We start from the raw sequence: 24,871 nt of genomic DNA, 5'->3' as shown, positions 1-24,871 counted from the left end.
TTGACCACAGACAGCTGCAGTATCTTCTCCTAACCATCTTAAAGTGTCTGAAGGTTTTCCACTCTGGAATATAGGGAAGAGAAGCAAACTGTTAGAAGAGAATTTCAAAATGAGGAAGGGCCAGGATGATGCACCTCAAAATTTAAGTCCTGGGGAAGATGGTAAGGAGCCCTTGCTTCATTTCTTAGTTGGTTAGCAGTTCCGGTACCTTTTTAAATAGCCATTAAAAAAAAAAAATCTTGAAACCTCCGGGGCTGGCAAGAAGGCACAGCAGGTAAAGGCGGTTGCCACCAAGCCTGGCAACCTGACTTCAATCCCTGCATCCCACATAGTAGAAGGAGAGAACTGACTCCTGCAAGTTGTTCTTTGACTTCAACATTGGCATGTGTGTGCACTCTAGAGCATGTGTGCAATCAGTCAATAAGGCCAGGTGTCCTGATGCATGCCTTTAGTCCCAGCACTTGGGAGACAGAGGGAGATGGGTCACTATGAGTTCAAAGCCAGCCATATCTACATAGGATAATCAGGGCTACATGGAGATACCCTATTTCAAAAAACGAATGAATAAAATTTTCATTTTTATTTGTTTGTTTGTTTTGTTTTGTAACTTTGAACTAAGTCAAAAGAAAGCATATTCATATCAAGCCAGGCTGTGATAGTGCATGCCTTTAATCCCAGCATTCGAGAGGCAAAGGCAGGTGGATCTCTGTGAATTTGAGGCCAGCCTGGTCTACAGAGTGAGTTCCAGGACAGCCAAAGTTGTTGCACAGAAAATGATTTGTCTCGAAGGAAGGAAGGAAGGAAGGAAGGAAGGAAGGAAGGAAGGAAGGAAGGAAGGAAGGAAGGAAGGGAGGGAAAGAAAGCATATCAAGACATCTTGCAGGACAGATTATGATCAGAATTCTAGAACTGGGTTGTTGGCTCAGGAATGACTTCTCTGAGCTGTTAGCTGTTGCTCATGTGAGGATTTTGCCTGCAGCCCTGCCCCTATCCCGCGTTTTCTCTGGTTCCATGTTTGCTCTGTCTCAAGTCTCAGTTGACCTTTCCCCTGGGACTTCTGTGCTCACTCACAGTGTTCTTACACATCTGTGTATTTGTTTTATCTAAAAATAAGAGAAATGAAGGACAAGTAAGGGTCAGCCTTATGATCTTTGGTAACTATGTCGAAAGGGAACATTGAGGCACCCCTGATTCTCAGCTTCACTGTCGTTGAAACTTGATTAGTCTGTTGTCTCTCAAGATCTTGAAATCCTCCTTCACAGAGACGTCCCTCTCCACCAATAGGCGTGTACTCCCATCAGGCATCACTCCCCCACCATGCATCTAACATGTTTTCCACCCACAGATCCTTCAAAAGCCGACCCCAGAACTCAAGCATCAGCTGGCTGCTTTCTCCAAGAGAGTTGCTGGCGCTGTCACGGAGCTCATCCAGGCAGCGGAAGCCATGAAAGGTGGGTCAGGCCCTCATGTCATCTTGGAGTACTGTGCTAGGACAGAGGAACAAGACAGGTCTTTCCTTGGTAGATGCAAACAGGAATACAGTGAGAATAAAAAGCATAGGTTTTTTTTTTTTTTAATGTTTAAAGTAACGTTTTGCTCTGGTCTTTGTGTCGAGTGCTTCCGCCTGTGTGAAATAATCCGTCTGGAACTTTTCACTTCCCATGCGAGTCTTGCCATTTATTTTTAGCTGTGTTTGTATTCATCAGGCTGTTACTATCTATTGTCTTTTGGATAATATGCCTCATGAGCCAGGCCTCCAGACTGCAGGACTGTAGTCTCAGGGGCTCAGGCGAGACTATTGCAAGCTTGAGGCCTGGCTGGGCTACAGAGCAAATTGAAGGCCACACTGGGAAAGTTTACAAGACCCTATCTCAACAAGTAAAAGCAAGAGTAGGGGAGAGGAACTGGGAATATAGCTTGATAGGGGAATGCTTGCCTAGCATGTGCAAGCCCCTAGTTTCAATCTCTAGTCATACCCAAAAAAGTAATTAGGAGCTGGAGGTACATCTCAGCAGTTAAGAGCACTTGTTTGATTCCCAGCACCTACATGACATCTGACTACCACCTGTAACCCCAGTTCTCGGGGAGGGGGGGGATCCTCCTCCAGCCTCTGCAGGCACCAGGCATGCATATGGTATACAAACATACATACATACAAGCAAAACACCCATGCACATAAACTAAAATGAGGTAAGTACTTTATAAGTAGTTAATAATAGTAATAATATTCTCATGTATAGGGGATTGCACTGAGTACACCATTTACACACCTCTCCTTGCTTATACAGAAGCAGTTTGCTACCAAGGGAAGCACTTTTTCTGAGGCACGTGATCCTTCCACATGTTCCCTGAAGAGAATGTCAGAGCTCTGTGGCCCAGAGTCTCCTAGGGGTGTCGCTGTACTCATGAGCTTATATCAGAAGGCAGAGTGAGACTCGAGCCTTGACCCATGGGATTTTGAATCTACCACTGATGGCCATTCCTATGGATAGGGCTACTCATGTAACTGGTTTAGCAAAACAGATTAGCTCCCCCTGAATCTCTACCTCCAGATGATGGAGAGCCAGATAGGGATCCCTTATGCAGAGAGTAGGCTCAGAATGCGTATTTAGATTCTGTTTGTAGTTACACCAGTACCCTCACATCTCCACCAGCCAAGAATGACTTTCCTGGGACTGATTGTAGGAACGGAGTGGGTGGATCCAGAAGACCCAACCGTCATCGCAGAAACAGAATTGCTGGGAGCTGCGGCGTCCATTGAAGCTGCTGCCAAGAAGTTAGAGCAGCTGAAGCCAAGAGCAAAACCGAAGGTGAGTGAGTGTTCACTGTCCCTGCAGTCTGCCTCCTAGTGGGTGCCTGTGAAATGGAGCTAAGTATGCTGCACAGGATTCCGCCCTGTCCCCATGGTTACAATAGGAAGCAGCACACCTCTTCCGCCTGCCCAGCACCAGTTTACACAGCGTGGAGGGAGGTGTGGGGAGGATAGTGAGTGAACTATCAAGAAAAGTATATTTAGCTGGGTGGTGGCGCACACCTTTAATCCCATCACTCAGGAGGCAGAGGCAGGTGGATCTCTATGAGGCCAGCCTAGTCTACAGAGTGAGTTCCAGGACAGGCTCCAAAGCTACACAGAGAAACTCTGTCTTGAAAAACCAAAATAAATAAAGAAAAGAAAAGAAAAAGAAAAGAAGAGTACTGCTTATTTAGAGGAGAAAGAGCGTCCACAGCTTGCTGTGTGTAATTCCACTGTGTGAAGCAGGTTGTCAGTGTTCTCTGCCAGAAGTTCCTGTTAGTAGGTAGGAGATGGGGAGTCTTCAGTTCACTGGTTTCCATTGTACTTTTCATACAGAAGTAACAATACTGAGGACCTGGTTTTCTTAGAAACAGCAGGCCTGGGCAGAGGCTCAGTCAGTAAAGTACCTACCGGGGAAGCGTGAAGACTGCGTTTGGATTTCCCAGCACCCATGTAAAAAGCACACATGGTGACGTGCACCTGTAATCCAGCACTGGGGAGCTGGGGGTAGGCAGGAGGCTTGCTGAGGCTTGCTGGCCATCCAGACTAGTAAGTCCCAGGTTCAACCAGAGACTGTATCTCAAAAAAATAAGGGGGGGGGGGGCTAGAAAGATGGCTCAGTTAAGAGCATTTGCTGTCACGTTCCAGAGGACCCAAGTTCAGGTCCTACACCGACAACATGTGGTTCACAACCATCTGTAACTCCAGCTTCAAGGGATCCCACTCCCTCTCCGGCTGCATGAACACAGTATTCACAGGCGCACACACACACATACACACAGACATACACACACACACAAAAAAAGATCTGGACCCCTGCTTTAGGACTGCCTAAAATTCTGTCTTTTTTGTCAGACTGAAAGAGGCAGTCTGAGGGCTGAGGGCTGACATGCACTGACTCGTTCCAAAGCAGTGTTCTAGAGGAGGCGTGTGCAGTAGATGGGAGGCTAGTGAATCTGCTGAGGAGCTCTCCTAAAGCCTTCAAGCCTTCCGACTGACCTCCTTGGCTTCCAGGGCAAACACATTTCAGCTTTCCCTCATCATAGTGTAATTCGAGATTTCTGACTTTGGTGTTTGCCGGGGTTCCACTGCTGGCCCCTGGGGGTCCCAGGTCATCTGACACTATCAGAGTTTGGCATCTGAGAGTGGGTTAGAGACAGCTGCATTTTCCCATTAGGTTTTTGTTTCTGCCTTGCAAATGAAGTTCATAGGGGATGAAAAGTGTGCTTTAAGGCTGCGTCTGAAGCTGAAGTTTGAGGTTTGTGGTTGAATTTGCATGTCATTAGGCCCATCTGGTCTATCCAAAGAGGCCCCTTCCACAGGGGAAGGCTCCATGTGGGTCAGGTGACCCCGGCAGTGTGTGCAGAAGCCTGCTGCTCATTGAACTCCCAGCCTTCTCTAGGCTCCCCCCGAGCTCTAGTCTGCTTTCCTCTGTCTGGTTGCACGTTTACTTCTGTATTCTTGATGGAAAAAACAGACTTCCTAGACTCTTCTTCATCCTGCGGGGTTGTTGTTGAAACATTTAAGTCGATGATGTAAGAACCCAGCGCCTAACTAGGACTTCGTGAACGGTGGTGACCTCACCATTGTCGTCATCCCTGTGACCAGATGTGTGCTTTTTGAGACCTTTATCTCTCGTCTTCAGAAAATGTGTGAAAGAAAAGGTCTCCCATGGATTCCCTGGGGTAGGAGGGTGAGCAATAAGGCCGCAGTGAACACACGGCATGATCCAGACCCAGGGATTAACTCATCTGGTCCTCTACCTTGCCACAGTCAGACCACGTGATTGAGCAGGGATGGGAACATATGGCTGGGGTGGTAGTTTCTGTCCACCGCACTCCCTCTTTTTCCCATTGGCAGAGAAAATGGTTCTCTATAGTGTCTTTTAAGCTGTGGGACTTGCCTTGAGTTCCTGTTCTGAGGAAGAAATCTAAGACCCTCGAGAGAAGGCTCTCCCGTGAAGCGTTGTTGGTAGCATTGAGAAGTCGGGGTCTTGTTGAAGGGAAACTGTTAGGCTGTTTCACAGTGAAGAGGAATGGCTGTCAGGACTGTATCACACGGAGATGCTTGAGGAGTGCCTTACAGGGGGCGAGGGAGTGGGGAGGTGAGGGAGAAAATGGTGAAGGTGTGTGCAGCCATGAACAGTGCTTGGAAGTCAAGGAGATGGCGGAGAATGTTCTAAGCACTGGGGTGGGATTGAGAAACGACAGGTTCTGTGTTAAAGTTCTGGAAAACGATGCTTGAAAACCAACACACATTTAAAGTGAGTGATGAGTGCAGCAGGAAGCCAGTGAGGACCCCTTACACCATGTTTTGTATTTGCAGAAGGAGTTTTATGAGAGAGCCGAGGGATCCCTCTATAAGGGTGAAGTGAGCACCCTTGATGTGACTTCTGTATTTGATGGTGTTCACTTTAGATGGCTTCCAACCTCCTGTTGGGAAGAGTAGCTGCTCCTTCTGGAACAGTGGAGGGTAAACTTCCTGATGGCCAGAGGTTCCTGCCACATAGGCATCACCCGTGAAAGTATCTCAAAGAATCTTACTATCCTGGAGCATGCAGCTTTTGATTCACCAGAAGGGCCATGCACTTTGGGAAGTTTCTTCCCTGGAGTATAATAGTCCCCTTGCCTTTATGAAAAAAAAAATTACTGAAACAATAAAGCCAGCCAATATTCTAAGGTTACTTTTCTCCATTCTCTCCTGTAACCTTAAAAAAAAAAAGTCCTCAGCCAGGCATGATGGCTCAAGCCTTTAATCCCACTCAGGAGGCAGAGGCAGGTGGATCTCTGTGAGTTTGGGGCCAGCCTGGTCTACAGAGTGAGTTCCAAGACAGCCAGAGCTGTTACACAGAGAAACCCTGTCTCGAAAAACAAAAAACAAAACAAAAAAGTTGCCAGGGTGCCATAAATGGCCATTGCTCATGCATCCCTACCACTGAAACTGTGACCACCCCTCCCCACACACACATGTTCACACCTGCCCATGAAGGTGGACTTCCCACCCCCCCCCCACACACATGCTCACACCTGCCCATGAAGGTGGACTTCCCACCCCTCCCCTACACATATGCCCATGAAGGTGGACTTCCCACCCCCCACACACACACATGCCCATGAAGGTGGACTTCCCACCCCCCCTACACACACATGCCCATGAAGGTGGACTTCCCACTCCCCACACACACACATGCCCATGAAGGTGGACTTCCCACCCCCCCTACACACACATGCCCATGAAGGTGGACTTCCCACCCCTCCCACACACACATGTCCATGAAGGTGGACTTCCCACCCCTCCCCCACACACATGCCCATGAAGGTGGTCTTCCCACCCCTCCCCCACACGCATGCTCACACATGCCCATGAAGGTGGACTTCCCACCCCTCCCCACACACACATGCTCACACATGCCCATGAAGGTGGACTTCCCCCCACACACACACACACACACATGCTCACCCATGTCATCCCTGCAGAGTTCCTGTGCTGCTTTGAGGAGTAGTTTTGGAGAGGGAAGGTGATGAGTTCAAGCTGCTTTAATCGCCTGATTCTCAGGTTGTCTGTTTTAAAAGAACATGGCATCTGAAGATGGTCCTGGTATAGTTCCCTCGTGGGCCCTGACCCCTGAAGCATCTCCTTTGACCTGTAATCTCCCAGATGTGAGTGATGGGCAGATGTGCAGGCTCCCTTCTATTTGGGGAAATGGTCCCAGGCTCTAAGTGTGTGCCGGCGGGGTTGCTGGTGGCACCCTTTCCGCACCTACAGACACACCCGTGCTCCGAGGCAGGCTGGGAGATGCTGCAGGGTGACTCCTGGCTCCGCTAGCCATAGCCTTCAGTACTGTTCCTATTCTCAAGCTCAGTCAAACCAGGATGCCTTTTCTGCAGGCCTCTGTGTGATATGTTTGATATATTAGGTTGTTATTTAATCCAACTATATATCAAGCATATTCCTACAGTGTCTTGCCCTTTCTCCGGGGTCCTAACAAAGTTTAGAAGGCAACAGGAAAGACTATATTAAAAATCACAAATAGATGTAGATGACAGAGTACTTACCTCGTTACGTTTTATTCCATTTCCTGTAACCTTTAAGACCTGTGTCTTAGTAACTTTTCTGTTGCTGTGACAGACTACCCCCACAAAAAGCCACTTAAGACAAAAAGGGTGTGTTTTGGCTTACAGTTTAGAAGGGATACAGTCCTTCATGGAGGGAAGGCCCAGCAGTCAGGAAGCAGAGAGAGAGAGGAAAGTAAGTGGAGTGAGGTAATAAAACCTCAAAGTCCAGTGTTTCCTTCAGCAAGATCTCCCCTCCTAAAGCTTCCATAGCCTTTCCAAACAGCACAACCACCAGCTGAAGACCAAATGTTCAAACACATAAACCTCTGGGGGGCGTGGGGAGGGTTTTTTGTTTCAAACTGCCGCAGTCTATTATCAGTACTACTACTGTTTGTTAGGAAAGGAGTCGTAATTCCTGAGAGCTTGAGATATTTTCTGTAGCTTAGTTGTATGCAGTGAGGAATTCTTAGGAAAAATATTCAGTGGGAAAATGGAAGATTCCAACCCATGTCTCTGATACAAACACATCCATGGAGGCATTTCTTCCTGATTCATTTCTATCCTGGTTCTCAACACACTCTCACAGAGTAAATGTTATAATCAAGTTTTCAATGCCAAAAAGAAAAAAAAAAAGTCAGGACTCTCATTGTCTGTAACTTTCCACTCCTGATAACAAATGTAAACCATGATGTCTGTCCTCACTGTATGGATGGTGAGTCACTGGGCTTTATGCAAACCTCAGTTGAGAACCAAATATGTCTAATGAAGAGACTGTGATGTGGACTACACTTGTCTGTTCAGCTTTTTGTTGCAGGTGAACTTATGAGCAGAGGTTGATAATATTTAAAGTCCTCAGCATTCAGAAAGTAAACACATGTTCTAATTGGCTCAGCAGGAAGTTGGGATGTGACCTAGAAAGCATTCTTTCGGGTGTATGTCAGACTTTTCTGGCTGCTTTGACCTCGTCCCATAAATGAGTCTGTGAAGTATATATGAGTTCAGTCTGAGTTCTCTAGCCCAAAGACTTTATAAGCTCTGTGTTCTGGAAACAGTGTGGCTATGCTCCCAGCCTGGTTTTTGTTATTGTTTTGTTTAGGAAAAAAGAACTCTTTTAATGAGTAGGCACCCTAACTGTGGAGGAGTGAGACATCCTCCCCTTACAGGAGCAGGACAGTAGTATAACTAAGGTTGTCAGAAAGGGACCTTGGAAGTATCTAGAAGCCACCACGAGGTAATGGGTTGCAGACAGCAATATAGGAGAAGGACATTCATCGGTGGAGCCCTGGAGTCCCTTCCCAGGATGCTGTGTGTGTCCGCAGGTGCTTGGCTGAGTAGGTTTTAAGAGCAGCTGTTATTCTCCATATTTGCACAGCTCAGGATCTTGGTCTTGGGTCCGTCTACTCACATTTCTTTAACTGAAATAGCAAATGACCATATGAAAGAGATGGGGGGTTATTACAGTTTGTTTTTTAAAGCATAGATCTAAAAGGTCTTTCAGAAGAAGCCCACTTGCTGGAAGTGATGGGATTGTCGTGTTTCTTTGGGTAACTTTGTTATTGGCCAGCATTCCCATGTTGCCGATGACTAGGCTAAGTGGGAGAAGGCTGTGAGGAGTTCTGTGAAGTGGGAAAGCAAACATGGCGTTCTCTGTATGGCTGAGCTATGGGATTGGAGCTCACATGGTAGTCATTGATCCCAGGCCAAGAGATGAGCATAGAGAGTGTGTTCCCAGGTGACTCTCTATCAGGTCCTTACATGCATAGAAGACTCATCCCAGAGATGTCTAAGATGAACCAAATGTATCTCATTTAATATCTGAAAGGATTCTGTTGTTCATACTTCCTATGTCAGTGTCCAAGTGCCCCCTCCCCTTCTTGAGAGCATGGCAAAAATCCTGGAGAATTTTTTCCATCACTCAGAGAGTAATTAGAAGATCAGCTCAGTGGTATTACTTTTCATTTTGAAAATAAACAGAAAAAAAAAATCAGTAAAGCAATTTATTCTGTGGGAAAACTATTCCCTGGATCCTAACCATACAGACTTGGGTCTTGTCCAATGGTTGCTACATGAGCTCACTTCTGTATTGTATGTCTGGATGTGGAGGTGGTGCCTGTCCAGCCACAGACATGAGCTACCCAGCGGTGGTTTCTCTCTGTGCTACCCTGAGCTTCCATAGAGAGGAGGCCTCTGTGAAGGGGAGTCAGTTGTTTTGGGAGATTTGCCTTTTGTTAGAACTATTAAAGATGAAGGAGGTCCTAAGAGCCAACCCATCCAAGGGTCCTCCAGAACACAAACTGATGTGGCCGTTGTATGCTTTGGCCAAGACTTTCTCCCCAAAGCATCTCTCAGGTCAAAACCAGAGGCCAGCCAGTAGCAACCAGATTCAGCACAAAGGAAAAACATGGCAGCCTGTTCCTGCATCCAACTGGCAGGAAAAGACCTCCTTCATGTTGTAGGGGTCCTAGGTATTGGTCTTTTCCCCTTGAGGACATTTAAATTATATATAACATGTTCACACTTGAAAAAAAAGAAGTATCTACTGAACTTGTGAGGAAAATAGTACTTTTTAGCTCTCTAGGAGTCCAACCTGGGCTGGCAAGGTGGTTCAGTGGGTAAAAGTGCTCACTGTACAAGCTTGGCAAGCTGAGTTCAATCCCCAAATCCCACAGTGGAAGGAGAGAGCCAACTCCAGAAAGCTGGCCTCGAACTTCCACATGCGCATCATGGTACATGTGTATTCACACACAAGTACATACACAGAAATAAGAATAATAAATATTTTTTAAGTCGGGTCACTCAGGCCTATAGCTCACTTGATAGTTTGCCTATCATTCATGAAGTTCTGGGTTTAATCTCCTCCAGCACCCATAAACCGGGCATGGTGCATGCCTCTAATCTAAGAGAGGGGAGGATTGGAAGTTCAAGTGGTCTTCCAGTATCTAATTAGAGGCCATACTGGGATACATTAGATTCTGTCTCAAGAGAACAACAAGACAAGTCTCTTAACCTTAACATAAGGGCAGAGGTCAGGGCTGTTCCTAAGTGAAGGGTCTCAGGCATAATTCACAAAATGGGTGAGAAAAAGGACCATGGAACCAAATGCTGTCCCGGCCCACACTTGCCCAGTGGACATCAGGGACAATGGGTGGCTCACTAAAGACAGCAGGAAGGAGACAGGACTCCTGAGGGTGGAGAAGAGAATGCACTTCCTGCTTATTTCAGTTAACATCTTACAAAAAAATGTAATATGAAATATAAACATGTCTAGCTAAAGACCAAAGAAAAGTAATGAGCTCCTACCCAGAGAAGGGTGGGGCAGGCCCAGAAGTGATGTGCTAGGCAGTATGCAGCAGAGACCTGTGTTCCAGGTATCCACTGCCTGGACCGGTGCTGAGGGACCAGTCAGTGCTATCTACAAGTGTGTCCCTAGAAGCTTCCTTTAGCCTTGCTTTGTGTTTATTTATAACTGGAATCATGTGTGTAACACAGGATCCAAATAGTCTCACTTCATCTAGTGATTCAGCCACAAAAGCAATGTCTAAAAGTGTGAGGAGCCTGGAGATGTAGGTCAGTGGTGGAGTGTTTGCCTCACGTGTGCAAGACTCTGGGTTCAGTCCCCAGTACAAGGGGCAGGGATGAGTAGAAATAGCGGAGTTAGGTGTCAGTCATTCTTGAGTATCTACTGTGAATTGTTCACGTTTCATATAGATGAATTATGTACTTCCAGCCATCCTGCCTGCTGGGCAGGAGGGAATGAAGGATGAGTCACTGCCAAAATAAGAATGAAATTCCCAAAAGGCTAAAATGTAAGATAAAAATGAAAAAGGCTACTCCTCCACACTGTTTTCCTCTTTCCTTGCCCAATGGGACTGGAGCTTCTGCAGTTTGAAATGTATGACAGCAGAGTCAGGGGTCTCGAGTTCACTCTGGAGCGTGGGAAATGGACGGGCAAGGAACCAGCATCCTTGCCCACCAGTTCTCTGACTTTAAATGGCAGTCCCTGCAAACAGACAGCCACAGGAAAATGTCACCAAAGGGTGCTCAGACCTCTCTAGAAGCCGTCCGACAGCCCAGGTGAGGACAACCCCATCTTCAGCTACAGACAGCCAGACTACCCAGAAAACACAGGGCTAGGAACTGATGGTGACCTAGCCAGTGGCTTTCCAGTAGAGGAGACCAGAGAAAGGGACATGGCACCCAAGATTGAGAGTCAGTGACCAACTTCATTAGATGGTCCTTTCTACATGTGCTAACCATCTTCACGGAGCTAATTTAGGCAAGAGGGCTTCTTGATAAAATGCCATGTTTACAGATGTCTGTGTGCACATGGCTGAATGTCAGAAACTGGTGTAGTGTAACCCAGGCTGGCCCCTCTATGTAACTGGGGATGACCCTGAACTTCTGATCCTCCTGCCTCCATCTCCTGAATGCTAGGATTACAAGTATATTACCACCACATCCAGTTTATGTAGTACTGGGGATTGAACCCAGGGCCTTGTACATGCTAGGCAAGCACTCTGCCAACTGAGCTACATCCCTAGTCCTCACTTCATTATTGTGTGTGTCCTGGCTGAACTCTGGAACTTGCTTCTTTTGAACAAGGGCATTGAATCGTTCAACTAACATGTATCACATGTGCTCTCCTGCCCGGTTTTATACAAGACAAACATAAACTGAATAAAGCCTTAAGCAGATCACAGGATGGTGAATGAGGTTAACTGACCCGTGTTCCTAACCACCTCTCTTAGAAATAAGAGCCTCGCCCAGCCCTACTGAGACACAGTCTGCCCCTTTAACCGGCTCTATGGGTAACTGCGGAAGGACTCTCTGGTGAGCCTGTGGCTCAGGGTCACTGTCTTCCCCTCATGCCAGTAATCATAAAGAAATATAAACAGCCATGTGCACGGGATCATTTGTGCTCTTTATTTCTAAATTAAGTTTGTTTAGTCAGTTCTGGGAGTGGGGGTGTACCACACCTTTAAGGAATTGGTTCCTCTTGCCCCATTTGGGTTCCAGAGATCAAACACAGGCCGTCAAGCTTGGCAGCAAGCTCTGTTAGCCATCTCGCCAACCCCAGTCATGCTCTTCAAGGGATGATTTTTAACAATCATAAAAGCACTTTTTGTGATCCAGTGTTGGGGGGATAACTCAGGAGTAAGCATCTCACACACAGCCTCCAATTTCCCAAAGATAGAGGCAGGTCCCACTGACCTAGGTCAGGTCAGCAAAGAGTCTCACTTAAAGAGGAAAGTGGCCCATCATGGTGGTGCATGCCAGAGGCAGGCAGATCTCTGAGTTCGAGGCCAGGCTGGCCTAGAGAGTGAGTTCTAGGACAGTCAAGGCTACATGGAGAAACCTTGTCTCGAGAAACCAAATAAATAAATGCAATCAAGAGGAAAGTGACTATTTAGCCTTCCTGTGGAGGAGAGAGGAAGGAGAGTTTGTGTGAGGGAAGCAGGCCCGAGCAAGCAGTCCTGGTGCATACTCTGCAGATCCTGTCCTGTGTTCCCTGACTGTTGTTTCACGGTGCTGCTCTTCCTTCTCCCAGCTCCGAGGGAGGCCGTTCTCAAAGCACACCTTACATAGAGGTTGTGATTCTTTCTACAGAGAGAACCAACCTTTCTCCTCTTTTGACCGCATGGCCAAAGGCTGTGTTCTCCTTCCCTTTTTCCTGTCCTCCCTCCCTACTTCAAGTCTCCCTCCTCCTCCTCCTGCCAGCAGGTAGACACTAAGCCAGTAGGCAAACCACAGGCCAGACCTGCACCATGAGCAGGTCTGTCCACTGGGGAGATCCCACTGCGAGGCTAGAGGATGCTGGTTCATGTGGTTCACAGTGGGTGTTTCCTCCCAGCGATAACCTTGGCTTAGCGGGAGATGCCAACCCAGGGCTCACGAAAGGACTTTGCCCAGGCTAGAGCATCCAAGCATCTGCCTTTCTTTGGGAAGCTCTTTATATCTGAGCTGGAGCTCCAGAAGATAAGACTGTGTACTCTATCTGTGTTCAAGTAAGAAAAGGAAAGAGGAAACAAAAATTAAAATGGTTGCCACTGTAGAAAAATCTCTGGATGCCAAAAATACTTCCAAGTTAGGTGTGTGTGTAATTAAAATCAAAACCTCCAGGGCAGCAGAAGATAGGAAAAGGGCCTTCCAATCAGTAGTGACCAAGACTCTTGTGTGTGGATGCTTGGCCTTGAGTTATAAGGGAATTTCATTTTCATGAGGCTTAAGTCAGAATCCGATGATGGGCATTCTGCTGCTGGCACGTGAGCTGGAGCTTTGAGGCCTCTTGAGACAAGAGTCTGGGAGGCTTGGGAGGCTACCACGGGCTTCTATTTCCTCAGCAGCAAAATGAGGAAAGTGCCTCCTTTGGTGGTTCCCCCATGACTTAATCTATTATATGCTTCACTTTCTTTTGCAGAAGGAATTTCCAGAAAATCTCCAGGTCATTAAATGAATATATACAGCATATATATTCATGTGTATTTCTGTCTCTATATAAACCTGAGGTTATATATTTGGGGCCAGTGCATACAAGATCATTTTATGCCAGTATCTTATAATAAGTCATTTTTAAAGTGCACTAAACAAGTTCTAGACCCTTCTAATCCCAGAATGAGCCCACAAAGCTGAGTCCCTTTCTATCCAGAATACTCTTTGAGCAAGAGTTTTTTCAGAAATAAGAAACATGCACCCCAGTTCTCTCTGGGAACTTATAGCATGCTGCCCTCATTCTTCACATCTACTCTAGTATGTTGGGCTTTTATTTCAATAGGATGAGTTGTACAAAACAATCATAATCAATACTTTTCATGGCTCAAGATATAGTTATTAAGACTAGGGAGCTAGGGGTCAAGGAGATGGCTCAGTCACTTGCTGTGCAAGCACAAGGATCAAAGTTCGATCCCCAGATCCCACATTTAAAAAAAAAAAGCCAGGCTCAGTGGTACATTTGTGTAATCCCAGCATTGAGGAAGTAGAGACAAGATTCTCGGCACTTGCTGGCCAATGAGAGAGTTTGGCTCAAAAAAAGGGAGATGGGTCATTCACAAAGTGTGACTCCCAAGGTACTTTTCTGCCTTACACACACAAACACACATACACATGCACACAAAGGTGAGGGGAGAGGGAAGAACAGTACCTACCCTGTCTGAAGTTTCAAATAGCCCATCTGCAGGCTGATTGTGATATCTAGTACAAAGTCACTTTTCTGTGGTGCCCTGGGCTGACATAATCTGGCAGATACGCACACTTTTGAATGCACAGAGTTGCAGGTTTGGGTTCTGGCTCCGATTCTCCACGCTGCCACATGACCTTAGACTCACCATGTTCCACCTGGAAGCGTGCTAGCTTGATTTCTCTTACGCCATTGAGTATCCTGTGGTTGGTGTGTAGCTCTCTGTGCCCAGTCACCTCACTAAAGCCTAGATTTTCTTACCATAAAGATGTAGATAAAGTTAATTTCAGTAAATGTTTGGCCAGATAGTACTCAACATTGTGAACAGACTTAATGCCACTGAATTGTATACATACGATTATTTGTGGGATAAATTTGACTCTGATTTCAGTATACATACAAAGAGAAGCATTGCTGTGTCTGACCATTACCTCCTAATTCCTAAAGGTACCAGCCACATCTTCAACCGTTTATGAACCAAGGACAGTCAAACCAAACTGACCTTGAGTCACGTAGACAGTTAACCCAAGAGATCTCACAGGTCCTCCATTTTGCCGCCGCCCCAAACTGTGTGCTCCATCCTACCCAGCCTGGGACCACCATCTTTATACCTGCCTGGTTCTCCCCAAAGTACCTTCCCAGCTTCCTGGGTGGTTTTGGCACCAAGGGGATGTGGCGGTGGTGAATTAAGATCTGTCTCTGGTGCCTGAAATCTGCACGGTGGTGTCCAGGGCTGTTTCTGAGGCAGAGCCCTGCTTGGGCATCAAGTTAACTGGGCAAGCACCTTCTTGAAACAACCTTGTTTCTCTTCGACTCCCAACTACAATGTGGTTGACATATAACTCAGCCATGGAAATGTCAATCCTGAGTTGTTTTTCTTTGCACCCAAGCGAAATTGGACTTTTTAGAATGAATAACCATCTTCCCTTACTTTCAGAACCATTTCTGAGCTTGAGGTTCTGGCCAAATCTGTCACCACTCATTCTTTTGACTTTGATAATTGATTACTTTTAGTGGGGTTATTGATATTTCTGGACCCTTCTGAGTGTCTCACAGTGAATTTTAAAGACTGCGGTCTGGAAAAGGAGTTTGTCTCAGACTTTTCTGATTTAAAACGTATATAGAGTGTCACCACTAACAGCTTTTGCTTTCCAGTGGAAGGGGAGGGGAGGCAGCCGATGGAGAGGCCTCCCTGCACTGGGTATGGCTTGTCAACCAAAAGCAATGGGCACCCGAAGAGCCAGGTGATCCAGCAGTAAGTAGTGTGGCAGAAAGACCCCCTTGTGGCTGTACGTCCCACTGACTTGGTTTTCCTTTCGTTGTAGCAAGCAGACGAGACCCTGGATTTTGAAGAACAGATCTTGGAAGCTGCTAAATCCATTGCTGCTGCCACAAGTGCCCTGGTCAAATCAGCCTCAGCAGCCCAGAGGGAGCTGGTGGCCCAAGGCAAGGTGGGTAAACCTGGCTGGCCATGCCATAGAGCGAGCATCATGGAGGGAGAGCCACTGAGCGATGGAGGAGAAATGATTGGCTAGGAGATGCATGTTGCAATCCCGTTGCTGGGTTACAAGTCTTTGCCCCCTCTGAAAACTCTGCTTAAATTCTGCCAGCTGAATGAAGGCTTTGGCTCCTAGGCCTCTCATCTGCTTCTTGTTAGGGAAAACATACCACGCCAGGCAGTGATCAGGGCCTGAAAGAGACACTTATAGTCTCACTGTACATTATTAGCCTGTCTAAACTGTCAGCATTTCCTGGTGGACAGCCTGGTAAGTGCCATAGGCAGGGGCTCTCTAATCCCACCTCCAAACTCCAGATTTCTCCACTTGGTTTTAGAATCATCAAGTGAATGCTGGTCATCTTAACAGTTAGTGCCTTGCTGAGCCTGTGGCTCCCAAGGCCAGTCTAGACTTGAATCTGAGATTCCCTCAGTCCATGTCATCGCCGTTAATCCAGCCCACCTGCCCTGGCATAAAAGCATCACTGCTTTGCAACATTTAAAATATGTCATGTGTCCTGATGTTCCCATACATGGGGCTAGCCTATCCAGAATGTGTCTTGCTAAGAGCCTCTCAAATACAGAAGTTCTCTAGAAGCCTGTTGAGTTGGAGGTCTGAGGATTATTCAGTCACCTGTGTGTATGTTATGAGGCCTTTGGTGTTTGTATGTAAAGAGTTAGGTCAAGTGCTAGAGAACAGATGAAGAGCTCTGCCTGACCAGTGGCTGTTCATCTTTTCCCAGGAAGTTGTATGCATTTTACTCTAAAGTACAGACTTGCTCTTCTTTCTAAACCATCATGTGGTGGTCACTCAAGATCATTGGATATACATCTTCCCACCCAAGGATGCAGGCTGACCACTGGGCTTCTCACTGACTCTCCAGAGGTCCTGCCTCTTGCTCATCTTGCCGTGCATTTTCATAAAGTTCTTGTTGACTGATAACCTATAGAGACACAGATAGATCATTGCTGTATTCAGCTCCCTCAACCATAGTAAAAGATAGACTGATTGCGAGACAGATTGCCATGTGCCAGAAAGACTGTCTTGAATGTAGTAGGTTTCCTGTCCTCCACAGCACTGGTTCGTTCAGGCATTTAGAAAGTTGGGAAAGGAAGTTCAGCTGATCTTGGGGGAGCTATAGAATTATATGAGGGTCTTGGGGTTTTGCCTGACACTTAGGAGGTATCTGTAGTTGTTGATGGATCCCCAATCTTGTTCAAATTGAAGTACTCATCTCTTATCTCCTGCAGCAATGCCTTGTAAATCTCGACAGAAAATCTGTTTGCTCGACAGAAAATCTTCCCTCCAGCCTCTTGTTCTCTCCATCACTGAGAAAACGTAGTTAAGACAAGAGTCTGCCCTCCTTTGCATAGAAGGAGCTATACTACCCTTTTTACATAGCTTCTGCCACAATCTCACACCATGGCTTTCAGGGTGTGAGCAGGAGAGATTTAAGTTGCCCTTTGACCCTTAAAGAAGGAGGCCTCAGTGTTAATAACAAAGGAAAGGTAACAGAGCAAGTCAGCATCAAAGATAGCCCCAAACCATCATTTCCTAGAAATGTGCTATCCAGCAGCCAAGGGGGAACAATGTCCTTTGTATCTATGAGGCCAGTCAATACCGGCAAGCATATACTGACCCAACGGATCTGTGGCTGGGATCCCATGAGAGGAATGATTGGTCCATCCCAAGGTCAGTGCTATTGGTGAAGGTGACCAGACAGTGCTGTATGCCCAGTTGCAGGGCACAGGAGGGGCTGGGGTGGCTGCAGATCACCTTGCTCATGCAGACTTCCCTCCCCTGTCCAACAGGTGGGCTCCATCCCTGCCAACGCTGCTGACGACGGACAGTGGTCACAGGGGCTGATCTCTGCTGTGAGTCCCCTTCTCCCTCCTCTTCATTGGCTTTGTGGATTCCCCCCAGGGAGGTTTGGGCCTTGGGTCACTTCTCTGTTGACTGTCCTCAGGCCCGGATGGTGGCGGCAGCAACCAGTGGTCTCTGTGAGGCAGCCAATGCCTCTGTTCAGGGACATGCCAGCGAGGAAAAGCTCATCTCATCTGCTAAGCAGGTCGCAGCTTCGACCGCTCAGCTGCTGGTGGCCTGCAAGGTGAAGGCCGACCAGGATTCAGAGGCCATGAAGCGGCTACAGGTAATGGTCACTGATGCTGGTGGGAAAATACTCCTGTTGGAGCGGGTAAGTGTCGCCAAAGGGGACCGTCTCACTTCCTTGGCATGACCCACCAGGCTTCCCATCAGCCAGTTCTGTCTCTCTCTCCAGCCTCATCCTCTGCCATCTACATCATGCATCCCACAACCACTGCCCCCCACCTCCACACAGCACCTGGGCCTTCTGCACTGGTGCCTGCGGGCCATCACTCACTTGGAATGGTCTGGCTTCTCATCAGCCCAATCCAGCAAATGCCTATTCATCTTCTGTAACTGAACTCAAAGTCACCTCTTCTTGGAAATTCTTCCTGAGTCCCTCTTCTGTCCTGCCAGAGCCCCTGGCCTGGCCACCCTATGGCTCCTGTCCCATGGCACCTCTGCCTTTATTTTTCTGTGCCAAAGCTCAGAGCATCTCAGGTACCCCATCTTCATCACAGCACCTGATTCAGCGGAGGCCCTCAGGTAGTGTTTGCTCGAGCAGGGAGAGAAAGCCCATAGGAGATTTAAGAAAGTTGCTAAGGTTTACTTCCCAGAACCTAGAACGTATGTTTATAACAAACAAATTCTTCAGTGTGCATACACATTGTTCTGATTATTTTAATTATAAAATTGTTTGAGGTCTATAAAGATGGCTCAGTGGGTAAAGATGCTTGCTGTTAAGCCTAATGACCCAAGTTCGATCCCTAGAATCTACATGGTAGGAGGTAAGAACTGACTCCCACAAGTTGTCTTCAGACCTCAGGCTTACACACACACACACACACCCCACATATATATATATATATATGGAACTTAAAAACTGTTTTAAACACAATGAAGGGAACATTTGAATAAGAAAAAAAACTGCATTGCTTCAGTGCCCCCACATGCCAAGTGTTTGTTCTCTGTCTCCTTTGTCATCTACATGAGATGATTGTCTGGTTGTGGTCATAGCAAGCACATCTGCTTTCTTGTTGCATACGTACCATCATGCACATTTTTACTTGAGGTGGAGACTCCATCCTTCATGAATCCCGTTTTTCAGTGATTGCATGGTTTTGCATCAGCTGACATGCCAGTTCCCCCCATGCTTCAGACATTGTATTTGTTTCCAGCTTTCGAGAATTTTACTATGATAAGTGTTATTATATAGATCATTTGTATTGCTTAAAGTGTGTGAGATATACACCGTGAATAAAATCAGAAGGGCAGAGAGTCCAGATGCTTCTTACAGACTCAGAGGTCTCCTATGATTTTTAAGCATCAGTTCAGCCTTGGGTTTAATCACTATACCACATGAAACAGGGTTGGTCATGTAAGCCTGTGAGAGCAGTACTTGGGTGGAAGCTGGAAGATCAGGGGTTCAAAGTCATGGCTATCCCTTGGGCCTAAACTCTTGCCTCTGAGAGAGATGGGCAAGAAACAGATTTAATGAAGCTTTCATCACCACTAAAAGATAATTCCAAACCACAGCCGGCAGAGGACAGTTCCCCAGGGTCCTGCTCCCTGAGGATCGAGAGTAAACTAGGGTATGGAGAAGATGGCCCTGTGGGTAAAGTGCTTGCATGTACAAGCGTGAGGATTTGAATTCCATCGCAGCACCCACAAAAAAGCCAGACACAGTGGCATGTGCCTGTAGCCTCGGTGTGAAGGAGGCAGAAACAGGAAGATCCCTAAGGCTCACTGGCCAGCTAGCTTCTGACCTCTATGCATGCACATGTGTGTACTCAAGCACACAAAAGTGTAACCTAGAATGGACAGGAATCAGTAACAAAAAGATAAAGACTTCTGTTGACAGACATCCTAGATGTGTCTCCAGCAGTCACTGCACCTTGTTCATAAAGCATAAGCCTAGCTGGGACTTAAAGTATATCCACAAAGTCCGGTGACTTACAAGACTCAACCCCACACACACAAGTGGATGCTCCCTGGCCTGTACATTCACAGCCCTCCATTCCCTCAGGAAACCTCCCGTGAATCCAGCTCTGACCAGCCTCTGTAGCCAGGTCTGAGGGTTCAAATGGTTTAAGTATGCCCCTGCCCTCAAGTTGTTACTGCCCAGACTAGAGTTGTCCCAAGGATGGTAAAGGCAGTAACAAAGTCAGCACAGAACACCCAAGGACGTTGATAAGGGAACGTGAGTAGTGCCATGGCATGTAGGCAATCATGAAATCTGGGGCCAGGACTTCAAACCCACGTGAAGTTAGGTCCACAGGGCAGTGGATGTCCAGACTAAGGAGGCAGACCCGAGTGCACTTCCATGACAAGCATATGCCATGTGTATGATCATCCTTCCCCATCAAAAGCACGGGCTCAGGCCGGAGAAATAGCTCGGTCAGTAACGCGCTCCCTTTGCAAGTGTGAGGCCCTGAACTCGATCCCCATAGCCCACCTAAGAAAGCTGAGCGTGGTAGCGTATGTTTGTAATTCCAACGCAGAAACAAAAGCATCCCTGGGGCTCACCGACAAGCCAGTCTAACCTAATTGGTGAACTTCCGACCACTAAGGGACCCTGTCTCAAAGGAAGTAGGTGGCATTCCTGAAATTATTCTCTGGCTTCAATATCCACACACATGCACCCCAGATAAACACACACAAGTATTAAAAAAAAAAGATGTGATTTTGGGGAGCCAGGAACTGTATTTCAATTCATCTCTGAAAGATCTGTAGTCAGGTAGGCATCAGGGATGGAGAGGTTGATGTGTAGACAGAACGATGGGTACTCTCTGGCTCCAGAAAATGTGTGTTATAATGTGATCTCATGAACTTCATGTCTGTTCTTGCCAGACCCATGTGCTGTTGCTAATGAGGCCATGTGTGTCTTGTTCCTTCTCTAGGCGGCAGGAAACGCCGTGAAAAGAGCCTCAGACAATCTTGTCCGTGCAGCCCAGAAGGCAGCCTTCGGCAAAGCCGATGATGATGATGTTGTTGTGAAAACCAAGTTTGTGGGAGGCATTGCTCAGGTGAGTGGCTAAACACACAGTAACATGCACCTGCCAGGACGAGGGTTCGATTATAACAGATGGCCAACAAAACAGTGCCTTAAACAGGATGCAAGTTCACCTCTTCTGTATATAATTGGGTATAAGCCGTTTACGTTTCTGCCATGTTTGAGACCCAGACTGCACCCTATTCTCCCTCCCTAGATGTTGCCCCTGGCAGCTGGGTCCAAGATGGCTTAATGACCAACTTCAGTGTCCCATCTGTCAGGAAGAGGGCAAGGAGCAAGTGCTGGAATTCACAAACCTCACTTCCTCTCCCATACTGTTGGTCGACATAGTCACAGGAGGATGGGAAATGTGGGGTTCTTTTCTGGGTAGTCAGGTGCCTAGCTGAAATTCAGGTATTCTGTTATAAAGGAAGGAACAGACTAGCCTAGAGTATAGCAGGATGTCTTTGGGACTACTGCCCTGGCAAGCCTTCCACAGGCAGAACGGACCCTGCTTCCTCCCGGAACTGTTAGGGGAAGACTTGTGATTGCCTTAGGTAGGACTGTGGTCTCGTGTGGAAGTAAAGAGGAAAAGCCAGGAAGCCAGGCCAGCAGGCTTTGGATGTGTTAGATATATCTGTTACATGGGGCTGTTGTTCTTAGCAGCACCAAGGCATTCCTCATGCCTGCCTGGACTCTCCCTACCACACCCAGTTTTGGCTGTACACCGTGTTGTTGTGCCAAAAAGTGTTTTTCATTCACTGTTCCTTTAGAAGTCTCACATAAAAGGGTCCCTGATCAATTAAGTCTGGGAAATACTACTGTGCCCAGTACCCCTATGTTGGTCAATAAACTTGTTAGCATAGTGAACATTCTGGAAGTGTCCACTGAAGGGAACTTGTTCGGCTTTCTTAAACACAAACTTACCCTAGTCCCATTGTACCAGTTAACTAGTACTCCTCAGACTTGGACCTTAGAAGCATGAAATGCATGCTTTCTGTCCTCTATATCTAGCCACAACTTTCATATCCTTAGATTCAACCAACAATGGCTTGACAACATCTGCTAAAAACTGCCACTGTACGGAACATAGACAGGCTGTTTTTCTAGTCGTTCTTTAAACAACACAGTTTAGCAACTATGTGCATGGCGTTCACATTACATTCAGTCTTAGAAATCACCTGGAGCCAGGCGGTGGTGGCACATGCCTTTAATCCCAGCACTCGGGAGGCAGAGCCAGGTGGACCTCTGTGAGTTTAAGGCCAGCCTGGGCTACCAAGTGAGTTCCAGGAAAGGCGCAAAGCTACATAGAGAAACCCTGTCTCGAAAAACCGAAAAAAAGAAAAAAATCACTTGGAGATTTTTTTAAATGTGCACGGGGGAGCTAAAGAGATGACTCAGTGCATGCATGCATGAAGACCCGAGTTTGCACGCCAAATCCCATGTTAAAAAAAAAGTAGGTGTGGTGTATACATATGTGATACCAATGCTGAGGAGACGGAGACAGGCAGCCCAGTTACAGGTAAAAGTGAGAGACACTGTCCCCAGAATCAAGGTGGATGGCTCTCTGAGGAACAACCATCAAAGTTGACCTCTGGCCTCAACATACATTCACACCCATGCACATGTGTACCTATACACACATGAACTTGCACATATGTGGACACATGCATATACTCACTAAATAGCAAATATAGGAGGAGATACATAGGTTATATGCAAATACTGTACCATTTTATATCAAAGACTTAATCCTCCATGGATTCGGGGATCTAGTCAGAGTCCAGGAATCCATTCCCATCAGATCCTAAAGGCCAACTCTATATGAAGGCTGCCTAGTGGTTGAGGGCCCTAGCTTTAGCTTCCTGAGTGAGCTCCATCCTTCTCTACCACCTGAGTCATTGCAATGGCCCGCCCCTCTCAGCCTCAGACCCCCCACTGTACATACAGGACTTTCACAGGCTTGCCACAAAAGTGATGGGACAATTTAAGTGCAGACACCAAGCCTGGTGTGGATGCAAGAGATGTTTGCTTCTAAGTCCGGATCCAGAAATCAGCTTGTTTTTTCTGATCAGCTGGGTCATTGGTCTCAAAACCACTCTGTGGTTCTCAGAGCTAAGGATGCTGTTCCTGGCCAATATTAGGGCTCAGCAAGTAAAGAGGCTGGTATGGTACAGGCATGTGCCACCAGGCCTGGAGACCTGAGTTCAATTCCCAGGACCCACATGTTGGGACAAAGAGAACTGACTTCTTCACATTGTCCTCTGACCTCTATATATGTCCTATGGCACATGCGCACACCCTCAACACACATCAAATAATAAGTTTTTTTTTTAAAAAATGCTCTTTTGCATCCATCATTGGAGGGGCTGTGGAAGTCAAAGGCCTCCACCAAAGCTTCACATCCATCCTTCTGTTTTTCCCTTCCAGATCATCGCAGCCCAGGAAGAGATGCTCAGGAAAGAGCGAGAGCTGGAGGAAGCCAGGAAGAAGCTGGCCCAGATCCGCCAGCAGCAGTATAAATTCCTACCCACTGAGCTGAGAGAAGATGAGGGCTAATACCCGCCCATGATGGCGAGCCCCAGGAGGTGGTACCCCTCCCCCCACAAGAACTGGACTGCACAGTGTTCCCAAGGGCCAGGTACTTCCTGGAAACTGCTGGCCCTCCACCTGGAGTCTCTTTCTCACTTCTCGGTCCTGTTACCATTGGCTGCATGATCATGATCTCACACGGTACAGTGCCCCACCCACAGCTCCTCCAGCTCCCCTCGTGCCTCGCTTTATCTCAGGAGAGAGGGGCGTACATTTCATGGACTGTTACCAAAAAGAGAAAAGTCAGTATTATGTCATTCTCAGACACTCTAGTCTTTGTCCTACAAGACTGCTCCAGGGCCTCTTTGTGACATCCCACTAGGAAAAGAACAACAACAACAATAATAATAATGGCTCACGGGCATCATCGGTATTGTGGACACAGCTATTCTCTCTCCAGAGAGAAGGCGGAAGCTGCAGCTGGACACTGTTGGTAAAGCCAGAAACACTCCCTGGTGGACTCTGGGGTCTAGAGTCACAGAGGTCCTTGTAAGTGTGGAGCACTGATTCGCCCACGGGGGTGAAGAACCCCTGCCCCATTTGCACGCTTTTCTTGCCTCAGTGTGTAAGCTCCTTGTACAATCTACACCCATCTTGTATTCTGTGGCCCAGAAAAATGGAAGTTATTATTTTTTTTTTCCTCTTCGTAATTCAAAGGGCAGAGTTGTGGAAAGTGGCCAGGGTTAGGTGGGCAGGGGCCGGAATAAAATCCTGGGCTCCTTAACTCTGCAAGGCTGTTTTGGTTCATGCAAATGAACACACGCAAACTGTGTCCCTGATGGTGCTCAGTGCAGCGCCCCCTGGAGGAAGAGTCAGGAGGGACTTAGGCAGGGATGAGGAGCCTCCCACCTTCAAGCTCCATTATCAGGTTCTGTGCTCTTAGGAGGGTCCAAGTTCAAGTTGGAAAGCTGGCTGTTTAGAGCTGTCACTGGTCTTCCAGCCCAAGAGGGTATCTTAATATTCCCCGAATCTGAATGGACCCTCTGGTCAACATGGACCTCTGTGATAGCATTGCTTATTGTCACATGGCTGTTTTCATAGTACGTCATTTGGGTGCTGCACTTCTGGTCCTTCAGATCTCTTCCCCTCTTGCCTCTCCTTTTCAGGGCCCTCTTCTGGAAAGAGCGTTATAGATCCCTGAGTTTACATTTGCTCTGAGCCTCTACCTAAGCTGATGGATGAAGGATGAACCGGCCTATGGCCAAGGGCCCAATACCAAGCACCAGTATATGTGAATGAATTCATAAGGGGAAAATAAGAGTTAGTAGAGCATGCTGGTGCCCGTAGCTCAGCTGGGGAACCATCACTAGCATCATCTCAGCTCGGTGTGGTGGCACATGTCTCTAACCCCAGCACTGGGGAGATGAAGAAGGCAGGAGAATCAAAAGTTCAAGATTATCCTTGGCTACAGAGTAAGTTAGAGACCAGCTTTAGCTACATGAGGCCCTGCCTCCAAAAGGGGAGAAA

The 24,871-nt window shown here is 47.2% G+C and overlaps 1 protein-coding gene across 2 annotated transcripts in view; it reads left to right on the top strand.

The window, feature by feature from the left end:
* Tln2 (talin 2) overlaps positions 1-24,133 on the top strand; it is a 423,718-nt gene extending 399,585 nt beyond the window's left edge. Inside the window, exons 53-59 of one of the 2 annotated variants that reach the window (XM_036191895.1) lie at positions 1,346-1,451; positions 2,686-2,810; positions 15,568-15,693; positions 17,550-17,612; positions 17,705-17,887; positions 20,721-20,846; positions 23,243-24,133. In XM_036191895.1, coding sequence (XP_036047788.1) covers positions 1,346-1,451; positions 2,686-2,810; positions 15,568-15,693; positions 17,550-17,612; positions 17,705-17,887; positions 20,721-20,846; positions 23,243-23,371 — 858 coding nt within the window. In that variant the 3' untranslated portion in view covers positions 23,372-24,133. Of the gene's footprint in view, positions 1-1,345; positions 1,452-2,685; positions 2,811-15,567; positions 15,694-17,549; positions 17,613-17,704; positions 17,933-20,720; positions 20,847-23,242 lie in introns of both variants that reach the window. The other variant, XM_036191894.1, reaches the window with a different exon arrangement.
* The last annotated feature ends 738 nt before the right edge of the window (positions 24,134-24,871 follow it).

Source organism: Onychomys torridus, chromosome 7, assembly GCF_903995425.1.
Source record: "Onychomys torridus chromosome 7, mOncTor1.1, whole genome shotgun sequence".
Lineage (NCBI taxonomy): Eukaryota > Metazoa > Chordata > Mammalia > Rodentia > Cricetidae > Onychomys > Onychomys torridus.
Note: the sequence above shows the minus strand (reverse complement) of the source record. Positions and strands in the feature narration are given on the sequence as shown.